Source organism: Oratosquilla oratoria, chromosome 42 (genome assembly GCF_046742065.1).
Source record: "Oratosquilla oratoria isolate Oo_2021 chromosome 42, ASM4674206v1, whole genome shotgun sequence".
In the NCBI taxonomy this organism is placed as follows: Eukaryota; Metazoa; Arthropoda; class Malacostraca; order Stomatopoda; family Squillidae; genus Oratosquilla; species Oratosquilla oratoria.
The window spans coordinates 933,479-946,311 of NC_134818.1; the positions used below are offsets into that span (position 1 = coordinate 933,479).

Below are 12,833 nucleotides of genomic sequence, written 5' to 3' on the forward strand. Positions count from 1 at the left end.
GGAATCTTCAGACTACTCAGTATAATCACTATGGTGCTTAGATTTAGTTATAATGTAAACCTGTCTTCGGTCATTTAGTATAAATTATATAGTTATTTGTTTATTTTTTGCCTTGTATGCTGACCATGATCTTGTTAGATAGGTGCACGAACATTAGCTCACACCCTTAATGAAAAAAAAAAAAAAGACGATAGGGTCAGATTAGGTTACTGGGTAAAGTTAGGCTTACCGGGTTAGGTTAAGTTAACAAGGTTAGGTTAGGTTGACCAAGTGAGAATAAACGTAGATGATCAACTGACAAGAATGTTTAATTATTAGATATCACGTTTGTGAGCTTTAGTATTTTTTCCATTAATGGTATACGTGGGCTTATGTCAGGAACCTGCTGGACAACAATGGAACATTAATAAGCGCATAGGGGACTTTTTTTGTGCTACCCATTTATTATCATGTTATTGTATATTTCATCACGTAAGTTGTTGTTTTAATAATAGATAGATATAATGCAAAAATATATACATGAAACTACTACAACTGTGTAGCTAGGATAAGTCTGGCTGTCAAACGTACGATATAGGAAGTGTGGGCTAGGGTGTGAGAAAATCAAAACTTATTATATTCAATAACTAATCTTCATATTTAACATTTTATAAGAAAATATTTGGATATCTGTTAGTATTTCTATTGATATATATATATTTTTTTTTTTATAAAATGTTGAATACTTTTTCATATTTTCCACTGGGAACACTGATACACTGTAGGAGACGAAAATCTAGGGACATTACTTCTTTCCTGTATGCTATAGTTAGGTAAATACAATAAAGTAAATACAACGGCGGAGCTAATTTTGCCCACACTAGCTTATTCGATAATTGGAAGAATCTCTTTGCATTCACGCCCAAACCACCTAAACTCTCACTTTAACTTCAGTGCGTACAACGTCTCATCGGTATGTGCTATGATAAACACAAATCTTCTCGTGTATGCAACTAAATTAGATGCCAAAAATCGCTAGTGGGAACTGTGGCGTCTTGGGAAATTAATAGGAGTTGAACTTACTAATTAAATGATTCTAGATGTACACACTTGTGAAAGTTTGCCGCGTAATGTGTAAGGTTTGTAAGACAGTAGTGAGTAGAGGATACATTTAACTGTTAAATTGTCATGGATCATAAACATAATTGGAGAAATGGTAACAGTTGGAATTACATTCAGTTGAAATTTTATTTGGGAAAAATCGCGTTTCAGCCTATACTCTGCCCAGTTTCAGGGTGTTTAATATTAGGCGTTTGTGGCTGCCCTACTTCAAGGAATTATGAATACAGTGCTCAGAGGTGCTATGGTTACATTAACTAACTAATAACTTGTTTCATAGTTTGATTCTATTCCTATATCACGTAAACGCACTTTTCTCTTCTTTCTTTGGTATTTGGTATGTAATTTTGTTTTCCCCATGGAATAATTAGGAACTATTGGACAACCTAAGTTTAATTGATGTTAAATATACCTTGATTTTATCCACAGTTTATATTCCTCATTCACAATTTTATTTTTTTCTAGATCATAGCTTCTCGGAAATAGGAATGTTTTTAGTCTGTGAATTGCCCAATATCTGGATTTTCTTAATTAAGTCAGCTGGGAACTTAAAAATAGTGATGGGGGCACAATTCTCAATCATTCTAATTTCTATGATTTTATCAGAACATAACTGAAAATTTTGCTATTTGGTGAAGTTCCAGAATCATATAAATACATACATTTAACACAAAACTTATGTTGTCCCATAGCTCCTAATGTAACCTAACATAATCTAATGTAACAATTCATAGAAAAAATTGATCTTTCATATACTAAAAAGGAAAGTGAAAATGTGTATGTGAAATGCAGGAATAGAACCTGATATTAAGTTGATGCAGTTCTATTGTTGATGTGTCTAGAATACAAATGAAACAAGGGTTTCAAATACTTTGGTTTTCTAGATATTTTTAGTTAAGCGAGAAATGGCTTGTATATTATTCTCTCTTATTGGCAACCATTTGGAGATATATTAGTTGAGGAGTAATTCTGTTATTGACTTTCTGTATATTTTAGCAACTTAATTTTTTGCAAATCTTTACTGTTACACCCATCTTCCTTTGAAGGTAAAAGTGTTTTTCCTATGATGTTGATAGGTTTTGAATGGATCTCTTATTAGATTTTTGTCTATATTCACTCACCTTGTCTCTTAACCTAGCAGTCTTATAGAGATCAGAGGTTTCAGTGGGAGATAAGAAACATTATCTCTGGTATGAATGAACTCCAGATTCTTTTAGATAACCTAACTTGACCAAACCAACACTTTTGGTCTACAGGATGCTAAGTTTTCTGGTAGTTTGGTTCAGATATGGCTATTTTATATATTTTTTTCCAGAATGTAAGAATTTTGGGTAGAATTACAGAATCACGAAAATGGATATTTAATGTGAAATGTATATAGTCTAATAGCTCCTAACCTAATGCAACCATTCCATAACAAGAACAGATCTTTGAAATGCAGAAATGAAAGTGAAAAATGTGTTTTGTGATACTAAAATGATAACAGTTTTTGTTATAAAACCAAAAGGGGTTGAAGCTATCAGTTAAAGCCTTTATTGCATTTGGGCCAAGGTACTTTAGATGATGGCTGACATCTTAAATAGACTTTCAGATAGGGTGGCCATTTTCGAATTTCCAAAAAGGAGGACACTTCATAATGACGATTATAATATACAGTTATATATATATATGTATATATATATATATATAATAAAAACTGAAAGTGAATAATATTTTTCACTTCTAATGAAACTGACAAAAACCAAATACCTGTATTTCTTACCAAGTTACAACACAAACAAAACCTAGTTGTATCCTCACATTGATTGCCTGGAGGTTTATTTCTTTTTGTATTTCTGCCCTCTACTTTTTGTATTTCTGCCCTCTAATTTTTGTATTTCTGCCCTCTAATTTTTGTATTTCTGCCCTCTAATTTTTGTATTTCTGCCCTCTAATTTTTGTATTTCTGCCCTCTTTCTTTTCGGCATTTTCAGACTCCTTAACCTCATAAATTAATTGCCAAACCACACTGCACCATGGCCACATCAGGACTGCAGCCCAATGTATGAGATGTGAATCATGCAATCACACATTCACAACATTGGTCCTGTGCATTTCCTGTCTATGGCTGCCAAGTTCCGACGTTGACCTTGGCCTGGGTACTCCCACATAATTTAATTGTACGGCATCATTGTATACCTGGGATTATGTATTTATTTATTTGTTTATTCATTTATTTATTTATTTATTCATTTATTTTTGTCACACCCCAAGAAAGGAGGACAAATGCACGTCTGGTGTGAGGTTGCGCCAGATGGAGGACAAAGTGCTCAAAAGGAGGACTGTCCGGCCTAAAGGAGGACATCTGGCCACCCTACTTTCATATATATATATATATATATATATATATATATATATAACATTTTCTTTTATCTTTTATCTGTAGTTGTGGATTTGAAACCTGTTTTGGTGAAATGGTTGATGATAATACGTTGCTGTTTTGGTTAGTTTTCCTGGGGTTGATTAAGCAGGTTCATAGGTAGGGGATAGGTTAATTTTTGAGTGTTTGTGGTTTTTATAGGTTTCCACATTTGTTATTTGGTTTCAGATATATTGTGTTTGTCCCAATTTTCCTTCTTGCTTATTACCATATATTTTGGTGTATGAGTCAACATTTGACTTGCACACCACATGACTTGAACACCACATGAAATATCAACCTTTATCATTGGGATGTAAACAAGTGAAACTGCTTTGCTTGCTTAACCCCTTGAGTACCGGATGTGTGTTTTGTGACACCTGCGTGTCATGGCTGACTGCACCCGCCAGGAACTGAGCGTGCTCCCTGTGACATGCACATGTCACAGTTATAAGCTGTGTGTATTGAGGGCTCTCAAGGCCTCGGTTTCTAGGTTATTTCTACCCACGTGGTGGCAAGTGTCTGTGTTTACAAACATACGGCTCCAGCCATTCGTGGGACGGTTTGAAACGTTTCTTTACGTAAGGTTGACGGGTCGGCAACGAAGGAGTTAACAGTTGTTGCACACCACTTGCCATAACTGAGACAGCCCACCACAATTATTTCCTGTTAAAACTCACGTGTTTTGCTACATTGCTTCTGACCCAGGGGAGTGGGGAAGATGTAGGGATGACCCATCATCCAGGAGGAGCCAAGAAAAGAGGGAGAAAGGGGTGGTGAATGGGAGTGGAGTATGAGGGAATGAAAGGGGTGGGAGTGGATTTATGCCTTTTGACTTTGGTTACCTCTCTTGTAAAGGGGAAAAAGTCGTTTGTATATGTATGTATATCTGTATCCTTTAGGATTGTAAATCTTTGCAGTTTCCAATTTTTCATCTGTTATAGTATGAAAGTATTACAGTATCTCTTCATATTCTGCAATTATTTGTATTTTTCAGAACCTGGGATCTTTAAGATGTATTTGAAGAAAATATGAAACCAAACCAGAAGCATGACATTAGTTGATTACTGACAATTTGATCGACATTAATGAAGGCCAGAAGAAATTCAAGATGTTTAAATATGGATGTCAGAAAAATGGTGTCTGCTTTTCAAGTAGGAATGAAGTCTTGAAACCCCAATTATTTATTAAAGCTAATAAGTTACAAGTATATGGAGAAGAGGGGATGGCAATGATAGGAGTGCAGCCCAATCGAGACATTCTCCAGGAATCCCTAGAAGAAGTTTTTGGGGAAGGGGGAGATAACTTTATCACACATGTTCAAATGGAAGAAGGAACCAAATCATATAGAAGCAAAGGTAACTTTATGGAAGCTTTTAATCATGGTTTGATGCATAGTAGTGCTTTTGTTAAGTATATGTATAATTATATGCAGCATATATTTTAGATTTAAATTTTTCTGGAGAGACCAACAGTGGGTGCCTGCATACAGTGGTCCTGTGAGACAAATTTTGGAGAGAATCGTGTCCCCACTGGTCATTTGAAATCCTATCAAGAGCTTCACCTCCATCTGGAGGTATAGGCCAAAGGGTATTTGGAAAGTTTGGGTTGCCAAGTGAATGAACTTAGTGGAGAGATGATATTGGATATGTGTTTAGAAAGGGACTTGATGATAAAATGTTTAAGAAGAGATCTAAGTATAAGTATACATGGGAATGGATTGTGGACAGAAGGATGGTTGATAGGTTATTAATGGAAGGTATCCAAAGGAAGAATAGGAAGAGTTCTGGACCTTCGTGTTTTCAGGGAAGAGAGTGAAGGAGTGTCAAATAATCTTTTGGTTGAAGGGAAATTGAGAGTGGAGGAGGAGGATGGGAGGTAATAGAAGGAAGGGTAGTGAATGATGGAATGAAGTGAAGACATAAGTAGAGGAGAAAATGCAAGCATAAGTGGATTGGTTGCAAAATGAAGCATATGAACAATATTTTGAAGAGAATGAAAATATATTTTAGAAGGAAATGAAGAGAGTGACTGGACAGATGTTAATGGAAGTGAAGGCTGTAAGCTGAAGATGGATAGAGTATTTCAGAAGGTCGTGGAATGTGGAGAAGGTTAGGGAAGGATTGATTGTGGTGGTGGGAGGAACTAGGAAAATGACTGATTGGAGAAGAAAATTATAGGAAAAGATGAGGTACAGAGAGCATTGAAAATTATGAGAGCTGGTAAGGCACCTGGGTTGGATGGGTATCATATGGGGTGCCTGACAAAGGTAGGAATGGTTATAGCAGATAAACTAGATTGTGGAAGAGTTTTGATTACTTCTGAGAATGTTTAATTATTGTGAGAGGGAGAAGGACAAGACATGACTTTAGAGATATATAAAGAAAGATGGATGTGCCAACCTTGAGTGAGGCAAAACTAAAAAGTTTGGGAGAGTAATTATCAGAATGGTAGAGGGGTTGTAGTAATATTGAACAAATATGGGGAATAGTTGTTGTCATGAGTTCCACTGCTGTCTGTGTTGTAATGTTATGTAAGTGTGGGGCATTTCTGTTTTATCAAAGACTCGTGGTAGTAGAAAGAGGGGATTAGTCACCAATTGTCAGCTGTCCTTATGTGAAAAAGTGAAGGTGAATAGTGGCATTAAATAATTTGGGCCTTAGATACTGCACTTATAGAAAGAGATGAGGGTATTTATGAGCTTTGGAGATGGGCAGTAGGAAATAATCCTCCGATATCCATTCTGTAGGGCCATTATATGCAGGTGCCTATCATTTGTCACTTTACTGGATAAAAGTAATGTTGGAAATACATCTGTAAAAAGAAAAATTATAATTATACATGATTAGAGGCCAGTGGAAAAGGTAGATCATTGCTTATTGTATGTTGATAAATGGAAATATGTGATGAAGATTTGGTGGAAGTTCATGTATTAAATGGGTGGGTAAAGTCGTTACCATTCTGTCTTGAGGGGGTTTGGTTTAAAAGGAATCTTCTATAAGATGGGAAGAAAGAATAAAAGATGCTAAAGGGAAATCTGTTGGCAATAGATAGTTTGGAGTATTTGGAAGTTTGTGAAAGGTGGATGGTAATGTAAAAAGAAGAGGGATTTGTGAAGGTAAAGTGACAGTAGTTTAATTCATTGAGTTGTGTGAATTTGAAAGGTGGACTCTGTGGGAAAAAAATAGAATGATCCCCACTAAAAGTTAATCAAGATAGGCTTAAATCCTTAAATTGCTACGGGTTTTCCTCGGTAAGATAAATTCACCCAGTGGCAGTTAGACAAAGTGTTTAAGAATTAGCCCTACTGTGTATGGGTTGAAATAATATTTTTTCTGGGTCAGTAAAGAATATGAAGCAAGATGTGTTTGAAAAGCCTTTAGACAATGATTCATTTATATTGTTCCATGATATATTTATAAGGGACCAATGATGGGTACCTGCTTGTGGTTCTGCTTGTCCAGTAGAGCAGCTCATTTTCAAAATTGGATAACCCTCAAACTTCCATCAGGAGGTTCTGCTCTGAGGAGCTGATGTTTGGTCTTCAGACTGGGCTTAGACTCTGTATCTGCTTCAACTATATTTCTGTCATCTTTTTACTCCTGGAGAGCATTCAACAAGCAACTCCTCCCCTCCATCGACTATTTTCAGCTAAACGCATAGAAACAGCCTCACACTTATACAACACAGACAACAGTCAAAAATTTATTTGCAAAGAGGTCTGTGGGAGTGCTCAAGGACCTTTGTCAGCTGCTGTGGAACTAAAGGTTTTCCATTCAGTTAAACTGGAGGTAAATAGTTGTATGTACTGTATTTATAATGGACTGGTGTTCTTTCTTTCAGGATCAACAAGAGTTTGCAGTGGAGAGGAAGTTTCACAAGAATGTGTGGAAGATTTTGTGAAGACAAATAATAAAGAGGATAGTTTTAAGGAAGATGAAGAAAATGAATATAAAGTCCTTAAAGGAGATGAAATGAAGGACACGCATCTGTCTGATGTTTTAATAGCAAAGTCAGTGCCAACTCTTGACAGAAGAAAAGCGACTTTGGAATCTTCTAAAGCAGTGAAGAAGCAAAGAAGAGAAGGAAGTCAGAGTTGTGTGTGTGAATACTGTGGCAAAGTGTTCAAGAAATCTCAGTACTGTATACGTCATCAGGCAGTTCATACAAAACCATTTAAGTGTGGCATATGCAGTGCTCATTTTACTGACCGAGGAACACTAAAGAGGCATCTAGTTACTCATACTGGAGCTAAAGACTTCACATGTGAACTCTGTGGAAAACAATACACACAGAAGCAAACTCTAAGGGAACATGTCCTCAAGGAGCATCAAGATGTACAGAATGGTGTTTATCCATATGAATGTGAGCACTGCAAGCGAGCATACTCATCACCTCTTAATTTGAAGTGTCACTTGAACATATCAGGGATCTGTGATATATGTGGTTTTCACTTTGAATGTGAAGGTTTGTTGAGAGCTCACCGAAAAAATCATGACGTGAATTGTGCAGTTTGTGGTAAAGTGTTCAACAACAGAAGTTCATTAGTAATGCATAAAAAAAAGAAGCATGAAAAGAAAACAGTTCAGTGTTCATTGTGTCCACAAGTTTTTACTTTCCCATCACAACTGAGAGTTCATGAAGAAAAGGTGCATTCAGAAGATAAACAGTACAAGTGTGATGAATGTGGTTTCTGTGCAAAAACCAAAACATATCTACAGACACACAAGTATCGAATGCATAAACCTCTCAGTGAAAGGAAAAAATTTACTTGTAAAGTTTGTGGTAAGATCTATATTTGTTCATCGAAATTAGAAGAGCACTTTCGAATACATACGGGAGAAAAACCCTTCAGCTGTGGCATTTGTCGTAGATCTTTTGCAATTAAAAGTAATTTGTATGCTCACATTCGGGCAGTGCATGGCGAAAAGGTGACCTGTCAGATATTAAATTCAAAAAGGGAAGAATCAAAGCCAGTTCCAGAACGTCTGCGATCGAGCTACTACAAATGTGATGTTTGTTGTCAGATGTTTTCTTCAAATCGTAAATTAGAAGAGCACGGAATTAAAATCCATAATAAGAGTACTATTCTAAAGGACATGGAAATTGGTACCATTACTTCAGAGACAGGTAGCATAATTGGTGTTGATTCAGAAACATCAACTACAGATAACATAGCAACACTATACTGTTCGAAGAGTAATGCAGATGAATTAGTACAGAACTATGGAGACAATGCAGGGGGCAGTATTGTAACAGAAAATTCTGACCAGTCTTATTCATTACCCCTTAATGTGATCAACATGGTAGATATTGATTGTGTGAATTATCAAGTTAGTATTTTACAAGATGAACAGTAGTTTGATATGTATTGTAATAGTGGAGACTACAAGAAAATAACTACACTAAAGAGTAAATTGAGATATTGATATGGCTGTATTATTTCAACCTTTCAGGCATTTCAAAATAAATCTCTCAAATTGTTATCCACTGAAATTCAGTCAATCCGGTGCATGAAACCTATAGCACCAGGTAGCTAGCCATGTCCACTAATTCAGCCCATAAATCACTCAGTGGAGAAATTTTGCCAAGCTGTCTGGAGTGGTTGATTGGTCATTATAGACAGTGGTTTACCAGTACTTATATCCTTGTGGACAATCTTCTGCCACTGTTACATGCTGTCTTATATTTCATGTATTGGATTAATTAGTTGAGGATTAATATGACTTGGTGAATAGTCCTGTTTTATATCTATTGTATTTCTTAATTTCACATATATTTTTCATGTAAATTTTGGAAAAATGATAGGTAATGGTATTTTGTTGCCTAGGATTTAGTTTACTGTCATTATTGTTTGAGGGGATAGATGAGAAAATGGATGGCTATTGCAGTGTTGTCTAAATTGGATATTCTAGTAATATTTATGGAAGTGTGAAGGGTACCTGTGTATTGACAGAGAGAAGGGTCATGAAGTGACCATGTGTGAGGAAGGAGTGTCTTGTTCTTAGATGAAGTAGTCTTGTTTCAAAGCACTGGTTGTGTTTATGTGAGGATAGTCATGGGTGTATGCAGGTCTCGATTGTTTTTAAGTGGATTATTGGGTGTTGTTCCCAATATTTTGCCACGTGTTCAACATTGCCAGTTAGAGGGCTGGGTAATAGTCTGTTACTGGTCATAAAGGCATTGAAAGGGGTGCATGCTGCCTTTTGAGCTGCTGTGTTAGGTTTTTCATTGCTAGAGATATCAACATGATATAGTGCCCAATAGAAAGATACAGATTTGAAGCAGGTGGACAAGATGATAACGAAGATGAAGGGATTAGCAAAAATGTAAAGATTAGAAATATAGATAAGAGCAGTGCAATGGAAGGTGAAGATAAATATTTCCATGGATTTAGTGAGGGAGGAAATGACAACCTCCCCCGACAAGTAAATTTAGAGGAGAAATTAAAAGAAATGAATGAACATTGGGAAGCTAAGTTTAAACAAATAAAGTTAATTACTCAGATTTGATAAGCTGGAAGAATTAAAGAAGGAGAATCAAAACCTAACTAAAGAAATAGTAGAATTAAAAAGACAGTTAAGAGAAGTAAATGAAGAGAATGAGGAATTAAAGAGGAGCGATAAAGAGTCCATAGCAAGAGAGGTAAGTGGTTGGAAGTACAAGAGAACAACAAAATTGAATTTAGAGGTATAATGAAACAGCAGATGAAAGAACTGAAAACACAGTCATTATAGTGATGAAGGAGAATATAGTAATAGACTTAGCAGATAAAAAGAATTGTATAATTATATTAGGGATGGACGAGAAGTATAATCCAAATTGGACTACAAGAATAAAGGAGGGAAAATAAAAAGTAAATAGAATATTAGAAGTAGTTCAAAAAGATGAACCAGAAACAGGGAAACAAATAGAAAAAGTATATAGATTAGGGAAATACAATACAGATAAGACCAGACCAATTAAGGTTAAATTCAGGTCACAAACGACAGCAGAGAATATCTTAGCAAAAACAGGGAAACTAGCAGACAATGAACAACATAAAAAGATATGGATATAAAGAGAAGACAAAAAGACTAGAAGCTAAAAAAAAAAAAAAAAACGAGAAAAGAACAGAGAAAAATGAAATTCTATTGGAGAGTAGTGAATATGAAAGTGAAGAAATGGTTCATAGAAGAGGAAAACGGAAAACACAATGGAAGTAACAGAAAATTAAAAGTGTCTTACACAAATATAGATGGCTTAATAACAGGCTTGAACAAACTGAATGATTACCTGAAGGAAAAAGAACCGGACATAATGGGAATTGTAGAGACAAAATTGAAAGATCCACTCCCACCCAACAGTGTAGGACATGGTGCATATAATTATTGGATTAGAAACAAAGGTAAAACAAGGGGGTGGAGTTATGTTCCTGACTAAGGAGGATATAAATGTGAGGAATGTCACATATGGAAAGAATAGAGATGATTATGATGGAAGTGGAGGACAGGGATGGGAAGAGCAGGAAGTTTGTAGTAAATCATGTGCTATCGTAATTAGATCAACAAAACAGAACGTTAGAGAACTTACCTGAACGAGTTCTCTAACAAAAATCGTTAGAAATATATATATGCTTGAGACTTCGATGGCTAGTTCCTTGCCGAGGTTTTATCGTCCTTTTGGGGACACGGTTAAAGCTTGTCACGGTACCAGTGTTGAAGCTAGTCACTGGGACGAGGGTTGCATCTAGTCTGACGTACCGTGACAGAAAGTTGGTTTTGTTCGGCAGGAGTTTTATTGAGCCTTCAAAACGGTTTCGAAGTCACGGGACAACAGATACTTGACGTAAGTTCTCAAGTTCCCGATTTGTTAATCAAATTATGACATAGGTTTAAATAAATAATAAAGAGGGAGGGGAGTTTAATAATATTAATTAAAATTACAATAGTGTGGTACGAAGTTACAGGAAGATTCCCAAATCAAAAATTAAACGAGCTTTCGGGAAATTGCCGTAGCTCCAGGTAAACAAAGTCATTCTCGTAACCACAATTACCACAGCCTCCCCAACAACAAAAAGAAAGTGTTTAAAAAATATAACACTTTCGAACAAAATTTATAACAAGTTTTTTCTTGCAAGAGACCTTACAAGGTCTCTAGAGGCCAGTGCAGTCCCACGAGTTGGCCTCACAGAGGTAGGTTCCAGAGAGACACAATCGTCTTGTAAAGAGTTAACCTCCTCTGCGTCTGAGACCTCTTCAAAGGGTTCAGACTCTCTAGCCTGAACATTAGGAACCCCAGGGGATTCATCCTCAAGGCTGGAACTCAACTCAGCATGGAGCTCTAGAGGGATTAGTAGTTTGATGTTCACTTTAATAGAGTTTCCATCAGGCTTAACGACAGAGACTGTACGTATCACCTTGTTTTGGTCCGGAAAAGTTTCCACAATACGAACTAAGGGCCAAAAGGGTCTGGTCTTGAAGGGGAGTTTAAAAAAGGCAATATCTCCCTTTTCCCAGTTTCTCGAACTGTGATATGCAGCTCTATCCCTTTCCCTTAAGCTGACCAAGTACTCTGTCAACCATCGTTTCTTGAACTCTTCATAGAAATAATCCCTACAGTCCATAACCAAGTTGAGAAGAGAAGGGTAGTCTTCTCCTTATTCCCATTCAGGGACTTGTTCCAAGTCTCCAAACATCAAGGAAGGAATGGTCCTCCCAATAAGAAAATTATTTGGGGTAATAACATCTACCTCATTTTCACTTGAACGATAAGTTAGTGGTCTGTTCAAAATTTTTTGAACATCAGACAAAAGAGTGGTAATCTCTGCCAGGGAAGGAACAGACCTACCCAATACCTTACACAAACATTGTTTCACTGTATGAATCTTTCCCAAGTGGCACCATACGAAGCAGCATAAACAGGAATGGTTCTATGCTTAACAGGGGAAGTTTTAAATTTCTCTTCAAATTCTGAAGATAAAAGTTGTTCAATAACATTTCCTGCTTGAACGAAAGATTTAGCATTGTCAGAATAAACAGCAGAAGGAATTTCATACCTGTTAGCAAACCTAACAAAAGCCAAAATAAACTCAGGAGTGGACATAGTATTCACAACTTCCAAATGAAATGCTAGTATTGAAACATGTAAAGATAAGAATGTATATTTTAACCTTCTCTCCATTCCTGTCTCTAACCCATAAATGTCCAGTGTAGTCTACACCAGTATGGCAAAGGGCACACTTAGATTCACCCTAGAGGCAGGTAAAGAGGAAGGAGAAGGGTAATTAACTGCACGGGAATTGTATTTCCTACAAACTATACAATCCTTCAGAATGCTTAAAACAGCTTGTCTGGCC

General features: G+C 36.3%; 1 protein-coding gene across 5 annotated transcripts; it reads left to right on the top strand.

Moving 5' to 3' along the window:
• Positions 1-739: 739 nt before the first annotated feature.
• On the top strand, positions 740-8,916 carry LOC143021529 (uncharacterized). Of its 5 annotated transcripts, none has more exons than XM_076179125.1 (3): positions 740-812; positions 4,494-4,854; positions 7,340-8,916. In XM_076179125.1, exons 2-3 carry the CDS (start codon positions 4,608-4,610, stop codon positions 8,854-8,856), a joined length of 1,764 nt encoding a protein of 587 aa, XP_076035240.1. In that variant the 5' UTR covers positions 740-812; positions 4,494-4,607; the 3' UTR covers positions 8,857-8,916. The 5 variants fall into 5 exon arrangements, with proteins under 5 accessions (XP_076035240.1, XP_076035239.1, XP_076035238.1 ...); XM_076179124.1 differs by lacking the exon at positions 740-812 and adding an exon at positions 815-952; XM_076179123.1 differs by lacking the exon at positions 740-812 and adding an exon at positions 969-1,118.
• Positions 8,917-12,833: the final 3,917 nt, after the last annotated feature.